Genomic DNA, 13038 nt, shown 5'->3' on the forward strand with positions numbered 1-13038 from the left:
CATCTGAGTCCATCTTAATTATCTATATACAGTGGTACTTTGGGTTACATATGCTTCAGGTTACATACGCTTCAGGTTACACACTCCGCTAACCCAGAAATAGTGCTTCAGGTTAAGAACTTTGCTTCAGGATAAGAACAGAAATCATGCTCCAGCATTGCAACGGCAGCAGGAGGCCCCATTAGCTAAAGTGGTCTTCAGGTTAAGAACAGTTTCAGGTTAAGAACGGACCTCCGGAATGAATTAAGTACTTAACCCGAGGTACAACTGTACTGGCAACACTAGGTAAATTTCTCCGCTGCACGCCAAACAGGCCCCCATTCCAGTTTCAATTTTTAAAAAGCTTGGCCTTGTGTGCGATCCAGTAGGGGTAACTTGCTTCAATAGCCCAAATTGCTGAAGAGGGATGTTTTCTCTGTCCAACCAATTCAGGCATAGTATGGCATAGATACTGAACCACCACACTTGCACAATAAATGAGAGGTTGTATATAGGTAGTTCAGCAAACACCCAGCATTATCGGTCTCACAATGTGCCACCATATTGTACCTTTGTACCTAACGTATTTTGAAATATACACCAGAACAAGAGATTTCAAAGTTCCAGTATAATAATGTTTCTTGAAGAAATACAACAAGGATCAGGTCCAAAAGAAGATGAACAATGTATATATCTGAAGCTTAGTGGCACTTTTTGGTATTATCAAGGAATATGGCATGGTCAGACACAATGTGAGGAAAGGAAAATGGGGAATCTTCTGATCTTCGTCTCAATCTCCATGCAGCTGGTCTTGTTGGAAGCCTCTTGGAACCTTACTTATGACCTCACCAAAGGAGAGAACAAACTGCCGTCTTGATGTCATGACTGAATCCTTCTACTATTCATAGGTCTGTGGTTTGACAGAAGGTAAGCTATGAAAAGGGGAAAGCTGAATATATCTATGAGTCCCTTGAAATTCTCTCACACACTCCTCTTACACCTACACCCACACTTCATTGGCATATGTTTGAGATACAAAATTAGGAACAGTCTAAAGAAAGAAAAAGGAAGCAATATAATCAGAATTTCCTGAGTTCAGAAAATGTCTTTATCCTCTCCATTCTCCAATGATTCTAGCTTATTTTGAAATGTGTGGGCTTTTGCTCTGTGAAGTCTTTATAGGATGCCCTGGAAGTTGCCTTCAAAGAAACATTTCTTGGAGAACAGTCTTTGGCTTGAAAGAGAAGAACCCACTTGGGAGTAGGTGTGGATGAAAAATCTTCAAACACCAGTAGATCAAAGATAGACCTTACAAAAATGTGACTTTCTGTTCGAGCATTGGTGTATTTCAGTTACTGTTACAGCTGGAAAGGAATCGCATCCAGTGTAGCTGCTAGGAATTGTTAGAAAAGGAAGAGAAGACAATGGAGGTGCTTTTATCACTCTCATGCATAAATGCAAGCAGTGTGGTCTTTTGTTTTTATCCTTCCAGAACACATGCCAAAGGTCGCAGGTTCAATCCACAGCATCTCAAAGCAGGGCTGGGAAATAAACTTGTTGGAAACCCAGAGGAGAAGCTGCTAATCTAGGCATAGGCAAACTCCGGCCCTCCAGATGTTTGAGACTACAATTCCCATCATCCCTAGCTAACAGGACCAGTGGTCAGAGATGATGGGAATTGTAGTCTCAAACATCTGGAGGGCCGGAGTTTGCCTATGCCTAGATTAGCAGCTTCTCCTCTGGGTTTCCAACAAGTTTATTTCCCAGCCCTGCTTTGAGAGTGTGCCTATGCCTGCGCTAACCAGTGCAGGTAATCCTGAGCTAGATCAATCAATTATCTGACTCGGTATAAGGCAGCTTCCTGTATTTCATATCATAGAGCCTCACACAGACACAACCAAGAAACAATTCAAACAAAGCACATTTAAGCATTATTGATTTCAGTGAGACCATTGAGCACATGCTTAAATCTCTACCATTCAAATCAATGGGAGTGGGGTTTTTTCTAAAAAAAATTAATTGACTGTAACATACTCAGTTGTGAGCTGCAGGGGTGGTGCTCTCCTGACCTCCTGTCACCTGTGTTGCTACTGCTCACTGGGAGGGCAGGAGCAGCACAGTGGTGGAAATGTCTACCATTGCTGATCATACCTACACTGCCAGGGCTGGTCCACTCAAGAGGCAAGGTGAGACAACTATCTCAGGTGGCAGGAGCCACAGGAGAGGCAGATGTAGATCTTTATTCTCCCCTTCTTCCTGATGTAGATATTCACTGACCCATTCTTCCCCGTCAAGGAGGGAGCCAACTTTTGTGGTCTGCCTCAGGTGCCAAAATGTCTTGGGCCACCCCTGCCTATTGCATAGACATTTATGTGCTTCCTCTTGGCTTCAGGATATGTACACCCAGCAGTTCCAGAATATGGTAGTGTAACATATGATCCCTTCTGAATCAGACCAATGGCCCATCTGGTCCAGGGTCTTGTTCTCACAGTGGCCAACCCGATGTCTGTGAGAGGACAGCAACAAAGATACAGTCCCCATGCATTGGGCTTTCAGAGGCATGCAGTCAGTAGTGGAGCTTCATGCTCCGGCACCGTGGGGCGGAGAGCAGGCAGGGGCAGGGCTGGAGGTAGAACATAGCCACTGATCTCTGCGTCCTCCTGTTTGCTTAACTGAGCAGACATAGGAAAGGCTATGAAAAGCTATGCATGGGCCTTCTATTCCCTATAATGACATAATGTGACATCTATATTTATTCCTTATATTTTTACCCCACTGAAGCACAGTAACACAAACATCCTGTCTCCATCACTTCCCACTCTGTGGAGTCAAAACACATCCCATCATGTGATAGACAAAAATCCCATGGAGCAGGAATTCTAACATCTTCCTACCATAGGAACCCAGAGTGGCATACACATAGAATCAGAACTGTAGAGTTGGGAGGGGCCCAAAGGACCATCTAGCCCAGCAATCCAGTTTAAACATTTTAAACAGCTGTACAAAAATACTATCAGGATAGCAGTATAACTATACAGAACAGCAGGAGGGAAATAAGAGTCCCAGTCCCCTTTCCCCAAAGGCCTGTATGCACAAACAAGTGCATTTTTAACTTGTTTGGGAGAATAATGCCAAATGGGATCATATTATGCAAAGAGTGGGTGGAAGATGGAATGTGTTACATCCTGTTGGGACGGAGCTGAGTCATGCGTGCATCTCCCAGAGTAAGAAAAGGGAAGAGCAGCAACAACAAAAATGGGAACGTGGAATGAATTCAATGTTTACAAAGGTTACAAAACCAGGCTTCTGTTTTACACACTAACTTGGCTGAAGGGTGATGGGTCTGATCATGACAAATGAGAAAACAGTGTCAGCTCTGGGGAAATTAAAGGAGTGAAATGTTTTTATCTTTTTATACAGCATATGAACAATGACAAATCAGCTGAACAGGCAGCTAGATTAATACAAATAGGAGAAACTTTTTTAAATATTGCAGAGAGCTTAGTTGCAAGCCTTTGTGAGAAGGTTCAATGAAGCCCCATAATGTTATGGGGTTAAGAATACAGACATATCCATTATTTGCCATTAGATGGGTTGAAGGTACAAAGCAAAAAGAGCTGTTTGAGTTGGTGAGCTCAGGGTTCCAGTAGAATAGGGATTTGGCCATGATTTTGACTGCTTGCATTTGGACCAATGACTCAGGGTGCTTCCAGATGACCTTTTTATGGAGTTTTTGCCCTGTTATGCCTACACAAAGTTTGCAGGAAGTTGTACAATGTTGACTGTTATTGATAATTTATTCTGATTTGTTTTCTGAGAGGTTACACAATGTTGCACCAAGTTATTGATATCCCACACTTTTGGAAAGTCGCTTTGAGCTCCCTGTGACAAGAAAAAGCAATGGGTGTATTTAGTAAATAATCATAAAAATAGTCATCCCTGATTTTCCAGTTGTGCTGGTAACGGCAGCATTACAAAATCCTCGGAAAAGCACCAGGGACTAAAACCTGTTATGCTTATGGGCAAAGGTGTATTGAAACCCTCCTGGAATCCCCTTAGGGCTACAACACTTCTATTATTGCAAACCAGAGGAACTAGAAGGTCCTTGTCATGCCAGACTGTCCTTCAGTCTTTCCTTTTGTGAGTCAAGGACCCGCCACCCGCTAAGTAATAAATAAAACACAAGGACCCAAGTATTTTAGGTTAATGGTTACAGCATGTGAGTGGTATTGTCTTAGGCATCAGACAATCTATACATGATTCCACCCCGCTCAGCAGGGAGTCATTCAAGGGTTAACAACCAGTGGGAGGAGCTTGTTGATGCAAGTACAACAGGAAGCTTCCCCTGGCGTCACCGGGGGTCATGTAATGGCCTTAGCCACCAGCAGGGCATTGGACAGGATCCACGACTGCTGGATCCCTTTAACAGAATACCCAACGAGGGGAGGGGCAGGTGATGGCTACAACCTGCCTTCTGACATACCACACATATTCCAATGCCTAACTGCCAATACTTGAAAAGTTGTGACGATTTGCTATGAGGTAGGCAAAAACCAAGAGGCTGGTACCAATTTGCCAAATGGATAAAATTCCTACCAGGCCCCCTGGGCAACCAAGGCAACCAACCAAACTCCATAGCAAGGTCAAAAGCATAGATGTGACCTAAAGGGAGGGTAGGCGGGTGATCCGTCGAATTCAGGAAGCGGCATGAGGGGCACGGCGCTGCTATGGCCGCTTAAACGCAGCTAAACCCCGCCCACAAGCCAGCTCTATTGGCTGGCTGAAGGGCACAGTGTGGCAGCCAGAATATCTGATGCAGGGGGGCAAATATGCCCCCCTGCCAACGCTGGAACCGGCTCCCGCTCACAACTCCTTCCCTTTGTTAAAAGAAGAGGCTTTGTGCTGCCAACCTCTTACCCACTGCATGGACTTGCAGTTAGCTAGTTTCATAGTAAAGGTGTCTCAGTGGGTGTATCCTGACTGTGATTTTATGGATATTAGCGTCTGGTTTTGGTGTCTAAATTCATGGAGCACACACGTGATGACTTTTTTTGTTTATTTCCATCTTAAAGCTACACACGATGAAGGAAGAGGACAACTCAGAGGCTAAAGTAACCCAGGATGAAAGGAATTATAAGCACAAAGCACGCTGCCGATTCATGAGGAAACAGAAAAATGGGATTTCACCCTGGAAGAACACTGGGAAGTTAAAGAAAAGGTTGCAGTCAAAGGAGGTATGGCCTCCTCTAATTCTGTGAAAAAAGTGCAGGCACCCTCCAGGACCTAGCCCTTCAATGTCAGGGAGCCGACAAGGAGAGCACGTCATTCATAGATGAGATAAACAGAGTGAAACACTTGGCTAACTTACAGTTAGTTTATTTATGAAGGAAAGCAGAACAAAGAACACAGAGAGACTTCTAAAGGTTGCCCCTGTCTTAGTGACACTGTTGTCCAGACTGGCTTGTGGCTCCCCTTTCACTCCCTAGCCCTCTATGTCAGGCCCCTCCCTCTCTATAGCAACCTCCAAGGGACCCTCTCTATACCTCCCTGGCTCTCTGCTCAGCAGCATGCAAAAGATGCCTCACTGGGTTTAAGGCAGGTTTCTCACCCAGCCCTACCTAGAGATGCCAGGAATTGGACCTGGGACCATTAGCATGCAAAGGAGATGCTCTGCACTGAGCAATAGCGCTCTCCCCATCTCACAATGTTCAGAGATGTAATATTGGTTTCAGCTTAGGACGAACTGCAGCAGAGTGGAAACAGTGTTGCATGAGACGGTTACTGGGAGGAATGGAAAACAATGCATTCTTACATCTCTGCTTACAAGTGGTGTGATCATTGTTATTAGATAATAGATCATTGATGTATGAAATTATGATTGTGGACCTTTCAGTACGTTAACCTTTGTCATTTTCTTTCTAGAAAAGCCAAGAAAGTTTGAAAGAAACAAAGGAAAGAGCACCAACTCTCTCCTGTCAAGAAACCTCCAAGTCAGTTGAGAATAGTGCTGAGGATTTCAATACCGAGTGGACCATTTTTAATGATTTGTTCTTCTCAAGTGATGTGGCGCCCTGTAATGAGTTCATACCTTATTACAGGACATACTCAAACCTTGTGGAAATCCCTCTGCAGGTAAATATAGAATTGAGCCATGAGAACGCAGAAGGAGAAGAAGTTCAAAGCGATGGCTGTGTCTTTAATCCTAAGTATGAAGATGAGCCTCCAAAGGACGTGAGTCTCACCACGGGATATTTTCCATATTATAGAACATATGAGGAATACTTTGGCAGCTCAGATCTTCCCAGTGAAATACACAGTGGAGCAGAGAGTGAAGGGAGTGTGGCAAACAATGCAGAGGAAATCAAGAGTGAAATTAGCTGTGAAACTGAGGAAGTATCTGAAGGTCCTGTAAGTACAAGAAAGGCCAAATCTTACGCTGAACCCAATATCATACAATAATTTCCTTTATATCTTACTTTTAAAAGACACCTGAAGGCAGCCCTGTTTAGGGAAATTTTTAATGTTTAATGCTATACTGTGTTTCTCATATTCGATTGGGAGCTGCCCAGAGTGGCTGGGCAAACCCAGTCAGATGGGCGGGGTATAAATGATAAATTATTATTATTATTATTAGCTTTATGGATGGCAGAACATCATTTCTGTTGCTGCTCACCTATGAGATTTAGGGCCTAACTAAATGTTACATATAAATATGTGTATTAAAACACCTGTAGTCTTTTTAAAAAAGAGAAAAGCCAATATGCAAGTGGGCAATTTAGAGGTGTGGGGTTGTCTAACCACACCCTGGGAACTCTATACTCTTATCTGTTTATTATTTTGGAAGAATTATTGCTTCTTTTGTCAAATTCGTTATTTGTTATAATATTTTCATGCCCATTAGAGATACATAAATAATAATGACAGAGAGGTTCCAACACTCACACTTCACAGATCTGAGGCCCATAGATTTCTGAAAGAGTATCCCAAAGTAGTCCACAGTTATTAGGGACTGGTCCTTAGTTCACATAATCCATGAATTTTGACCATGCCCCCCTTTATGTTTTCAGGATATTCAGGAAAACTGTGAAACATCAGAGGATACCAGCCAATGTTCTGAGAGTCTTCAATTCACTGAAAACCAAGTATTAACTGACTCCATTGTTGAGTCCTGCGATTCTGACCTCTCTCTCTTCGATGAAATTTTAAACTTGAGGCAATCACCTTCTGACAGTGGTTATTTTCCATATTATAGAACGTATGGGAAATTGCTTCTTGGCCCAGAAGCCTCAAGTAATGCGCTCTGTAGCAGCAGAGATGCACTGGAAATGTTTGGTATGGAAAGTGAAGGAACTTTACCGGAAACTAGGGACAATGAGAATGGCTGTTTGGTGTGCTGACTCCACTGGGATTGAAACCACAGGCATGGTTTTAAGGACTCTTGCCATTGCACAGCCTAGTAATAATTTATATTGAAACATTTTAATAAGAAACTGTTATTCATATTAAGTTGAGCCATTGAAAAAAGGGGAGAAATGTTCAACTAGCTTTTGCTTGAACTTGGAGAAATTGGCCATCTCTGGCAGAAGATAAAGGAGATGAAAAAGTTATCGTTTTTTTTTTTAAAACTGCCAACCCTATAGATGATCAATCAGACTCTCAAATTGTTGAAGGAAAGAAGAATTTTGTCATGATCAAGGCAAGCTCCCAAAATACGCCCCCCATACCACTGTTTAAAATAAGAAGTTGATAATATGTGGTTTGAGATTTAGCTTCTCTCTCTACCACAAAAACTCAAGCTGAGAAAATCTGAGAAGAGAAGTCTTTCTGCAACCAAATAGTTCAGCTGCAAAAAGTGTAGAATTTGTATATTGAGGCATGGAGGATAATATACTGCAGATGAAAAACTAGTGTACTTAATCTAATGAGCAATCATTTCTGGTTGCTGCCACTGACAATTCCCTCTACAAGCACTCCTGTTACAGAAGGAAGACAGGGACAACCTGACCAATTCTCCATCCTGGCCAACAGAATAACAAAGATTCAGTATGTAACAGAGGTGTTGTAATTGCCCACTTAACAGCAACTTTCAGTCTGTAGGAATGAAAGATGCATTATTCATTGCCATCTTTACCAGCTGATTCTTTGTCAGAGTTTAGAAAAATGCGGGAGAAGAAAGGAGAGGCATGGAGCCTTTGAAGAGGATGTAGAAGTCTTCAAATTACTAGTATGACTGCTGATAAGACATCTTTCAAGCAATACTATTTTTCTCCATGATAAAAAACAACAAAAAACAGTTCCTGTATTTTGTTATGTTTGATATGAGCTATGGATAGGGGGGGACTATTTTGTATAAAAACTTAATAAATACAACTATTTATTAATGTACCATGTTTTAAAATGTGCGTTCTTCGAGACTGTTTATAACCCAATATGTTCAAGCAACCACTTATAATTGGACAAATGTTCCCTCCAAGAAGCCCAGAGCATCTTAAAAATGGCCTTGGACAGACTTCCACGCAAACACAGTACAGGATCAGACCTGCTTAAAACTGCATCATGTGCTATAAGCAGTTCCTTAGGCATAAGCAATAAGCCCAACTGGTTTTAGGAATGCCAAAAAATCCTGTGGTAACTAGAGCTGCAGCCAAAATTGGGAAAGTATAATGGAATCTGTTTTGATTTTGCCACTCAGTCACTTTCAAATACCTTGCTCCAGTGCTTTTTTTTGGGGGGGGGGGACGCAGAGGTATGCATACCTTTGTGAATCTAAGTTGTAAATCTAAGTTTGGCCTCGTTGAGGGGCAGTATTTCAATATGAGTAGGAAAATGAGAGTACCCTAAACATTTTTTTTAAGAAAATAAGCACTGCCTGCTCTAAGATTCTCAGTAGTCCCACTGTGGTCCTAATCTTGTCAACACTCAACCTCCTAAATTTTCTGTTAGCGGGAATGATGCTGAAGAGTTGTAAAAAAAAAAACCCATAAAAGATTATCATGAAGCTTAATTTTTGCATTTCCAAACATTCAGAGGATCAAATAAAGCCCTCATTTCTAGCTACGGGATATATCTAAAATTAGCTCCTCTATACTGGCTTTTCTGTATGATTTATGTGAACAATGAATCTAAGAAATCAAGGATTTTGGAGATAAGTGCATTATAGGCTTTCTGGATTATGAAAGTAAATCTGAAGCAAAATCATTAAGCACTTCACTTCACATTATCATATGGAAAGTTATTTTTAAAATATTTCTCCCATGGAACCATGCAATGGCAGAATAGAGATTATTAACAAGAAGGCTAATTGCAGTTTCCTTGTGTAAAGAATACTCACTAAACAAATTTTCATTTGTGTTGTTCTGTGTAACAGAGTTAACAGAGCACAGGATGAATTTCTCAAAACTTTCTCCATATGTCAGCACTGAATTAGAAAAGGGCACGATATAGCCTTCACCATGGAAAATGCCTCATTTGGGAATGACAAATATGTCAGTAAAGTCTTGGCAGACTGGAGCTTGTTTACTTTTATCTTTCTACTTGAAAAATCCATAATTATTGCTCTGAGACCTCAATATTTCAATATTATTAGTGGTTCTTTCAAGTTTCCAAAACAATCCACAATTACTTAGAAACACACCATGTAGTTTCCATTGATCTCATATAATCCTTTAATCTCATGAATCCACAAAGTTAATTTTTAAAAACAAGCCTCAACAAAATGCTTTCTTTTAATAATGAAATGGGTTATATTGGTGGATCTTCAGGGACTTCTCACAAGGGACTGGATGGGCCTCCATTTTGAATCAAAATGAAAAAGTACCCATCATCATCACCACCACCTTTTGTTTCCCTGTTAGGAGTTTGACTTCTGCAAAAAGTATTTAGCTAGAGGGGTTTTGTTTGTTTTGTTTTGTGGCCCAGTCACTATCTCTCACCCAAGCCTCTGATCTCAAAGAATCTTCAGAGGATACCTTGAATCCCTTAGGCAAAGTGGGAGGGAAATCAAAATAAATAAACCATTCTTCCCTGTTTCTATATCTGAAAATAAATGCAGGGAATGTGGCTGAATCTAAATTACCACTGCTACATACCCAGTGTTTATTTAAATGGTTTTGACATTGTCCAGGTATTATTACCCACAAGACTCATCTCAAGCTCTTTGTCATAACATGATGGAGTGCTTCTAATCTCATACATGCCTTGTACCCCACCAATAACCATATATTTGTCATATATACTATCTGGGAGCAGCATCTCTGCAAGGTTTCAAGCAGGGGGTTTGCCCTGTCCAGAGTTGCCAGGTAGAAATGGGCAGATCTGTCAGTTTTGGGTTTGCTCAGTTGCTCATTTTCACAATAAGTTTCTACTTTTTTTAAAAAAAAGTCCTTGTGCAGATTCCTCAGCGTTGGAGTGCTAATTTCTCCTGATATACCAATATATATGCAGTTTTGCCTAATAAGATTCATTTTTTGTATTTTATTTTCACAAATATATACACTTACCTGACTGGAATGTTACTTGACTGGAAAACTGTGTAGCAAAATTCAGAAAAGTATAAATTTAAAGGAATGGCTGGGTTTCAGTTCATATAATGTTTCAGAAAGTGTGGATTAGGTAGGTTCATTTTTAAATACAAACTGAATTGAATTTCTCACCAGTTCCTAAAAGCCAAAGATTGGATACTGGACCTTTGCTTATCTTGGTCCAGAATAGTCTTGGCTATCCCCTGTCATGCAAATCAGGTTCCATTGGAAACCTCATGTGCCCTCTGGGACTTGAAACCCCTCTCAGTGTATAGAAGGTCTCTGTTGGACAATGGCCAGACTGCCCTCTTTTACTCTGCTTTAAACCCAACTTTAATCCTGCACTGGAGGAATATAATTTCTATCCCTGTCTTCCAGTAGCAGATGGTAGGAGCAGCTCCCCATGCCTCACTCCTTCCCTTTCTCTCAGTAAGCGCAACCAACCTTTGTTGTTGTTGTTGTTGTTGTTGTAATTCTCTCTATCATCATTATCATTACCATTCAACAAAACCCACATTTCTGACCTTTCTAGAAGACGTGAGGTCAAATTACATCAGATCTTATATTCCTTAGGTCATCGCATTCTTGCTATGTGGCAGTTTCCATTACCACATGCAGTCATGGCAACGGAAATATTTTGTAACGTGGAGATCCCGTGTGCTCCTCTTCTGCACTGCGTATAATATAAGTGTGTCAATCCACCCAAAACGTGTCTCTGTTTCATTCCCTTTGATATTTTTAGTTTAGTGTTGATTTTTACCTCAGCTGTAATTGCCAGGTCCTCCACATGTGCTGATGCGACTCTTACTCTGTGGAGAAGCCAGAAGATGAACTGAGCCCTATCCAGGTCACCTCACTGCCTGCTACTGATGTCTTCTTGGTTGCAAGCATAGTCAGTCACAACACAGAGGTGTCAGCTTAAAACTCAAGTGGCATGATGCATCACAGTTTCCAATAGCTGCCCCAAAATAATCTTTTTCTTTCTCCTCTTATTTGGCCACTGTAATGCCACTGGGAAACATCAGAGCATGTCGACCACAGTGGAATCATAGTCCTCAAGACTGATGAATAAAAAGTTAAAACAGGGTCAACCCACCCGTGAGGCAAGGCGAGGCTGCCACCTCAAGTGGCTGAAGCCCAAAAAGTGGTGCCCCCATGAAGAAACAGCAGTGGAACTGGTTTCTGAAGAGTTCTCACCAAGATCTCATGAGATCTCACAGAGCACATGAGATCTCACAATATTTCAGCAAGCTGGCACCACTGATGGCACTTTGTGGCCCTCACTGGGGCAGCATCTTCCCATTTTGCCTCACACAGTGAAACAGGATGTGCCATCCCTGAGTTAATGGCAAGATTCTTGCTGATACAAGCAGTTTTTGAATCCATACTCCATAAGGGGATATTTAATTAAATAACCAGTTGTGCTCTGTGAAGCGTTGGTGCTCGTGTTCACTGCCCCAGTGAGGTTTTCTCAAACCCCAGAGTTTTGAAAATGAAAGTGCAAAGCAAGCTGCAGAAAACTACATAAAGAGCTAACAGGGTCTGTTTTAAGGCTGTTTAAAGGACTAAATGGTTACACTGAAATGCAGCACCAGTACATCTAAGCTCTTGCCTCTCCCCATGAATCTGACTTAATAACTTAGCTTTGAACTCTGGTTAGGAACTAAGCTTTGGAACGTCACACATATCACAGAGCTGCAGAACCTGGCATTCAACAAAAGAGGCTTATAGAGTTTCCCCCTTTCTGGTTCATATAAAAATGGAAAGGATTTTTTTATTATGAAGCTGCCTTGCTTCCATTCAGAGATTCCCTTGTTATTCGGATGGTTTTAAGAGCAGCACCTTGACCTAGGATTGCTTTGTCCATTCAGCACTAAATGAGCTACATCCAGTGTATTTCTGCACTATTTTTACCAACAACATGTTGAAAGTACCTTTGAATTTTGCACAGATCTGAATGCTCTGCAAAATGTCAATTTGGAACTAGGTTTGCATTTTAGATCCTGAGTCACATGATTTGTTTGGTTCCTCCAAAGGGAACAGCTGTGACAGTTGTTGTGGTTCAATTTCAGGGATGCACTTTTTATGGTTGAATCATTCCACAAACACTTTTGTCCAGGAACTCTGGCTTGATTGCCAATAATTCCGAATAAGAGATAAAACAGTAATCTCTCACACTGGGGTGTGTGTGTGTGTGTGAGAGAGAGAGAGGTATCTTTTAAGTTATTGGATAGAGCAGGTTTAAGGATTTAGATTTGGTGGATAGAGTGCCTGAAGAACTATGGATGGAGGCTTGTAACATTATACAGGAGGCAGCAACTAAAACCATCCCAACGAAAAGGTAATGCAAGAAAGCAAAGTGGCTGTCCAACGAAGCCTTACAAATAGCGGGGGAGAGAAGGCAAGCAAAATGCGAGGGAGATGGTGAAAGATACAGGAAATTGAATGCAGAGTTCCAAAGAACAGCAAGGAGAGACAAGAAGGCCTTCTTAAACGAGCAATGCAAAGAAATAGAGGAAAACAATGGAATGGGAAAAAC

The 13038-nt window shown here is 41.5% G+C and overlaps 1 protein-coding gene across 2 annotated transcripts; it reads left to right on the top strand.

Annotated features, from left to right (window-relative positions):
* The first annotated feature begins 823 nt into the window (after nucleotides 1-823).
* Nucleotides 824-7596, top strand: LOC310839707 (uncharacterized protein). 2 transcript variants are annotated; one of them, XM_083728618.1, is made up of 4 exons: nucleotides 824-906; nucleotides 5052-5213; nucleotides 5902-6387; nucleotides 7047-7596. In XM_083728618.1, the coding sequence occupies exons 2-4, from the start codon at nucleotides 5061-5063 to the stop codon at nucleotides 7374-7376; spliced, it is 969 nt and encodes a 322-aa protein (XP_083584744.1). In that variant the 5' UTR covers nucleotides 824-906; nucleotides 5052-5060; the 3' UTR covers nucleotides 7377-7596. The 2 variants fall into 2 exon arrangements, with proteins under 2 accessions (XP_083584744.1, XP_083584743.1); XM_083728617.1 differs by lacking the exon at nucleotides 824-906 and adding an exon at nucleotides 1044-1409.
* The last annotated feature ends 5442 nt before the right edge of the window (nucleotides 7597-13038 follow it).

The sequence above is a fragment of the Podarcis gaigeae genome (genome assembly GCF_964106915.1).
Source record: "Podarcis gaigeae genome assembly, chromosome: 2".
NCBI lineage: Eukaryota > Metazoa > Chordata > Lepidosauria > Squamata > Lacertidae > Podarcis > Podarcis gaigeae.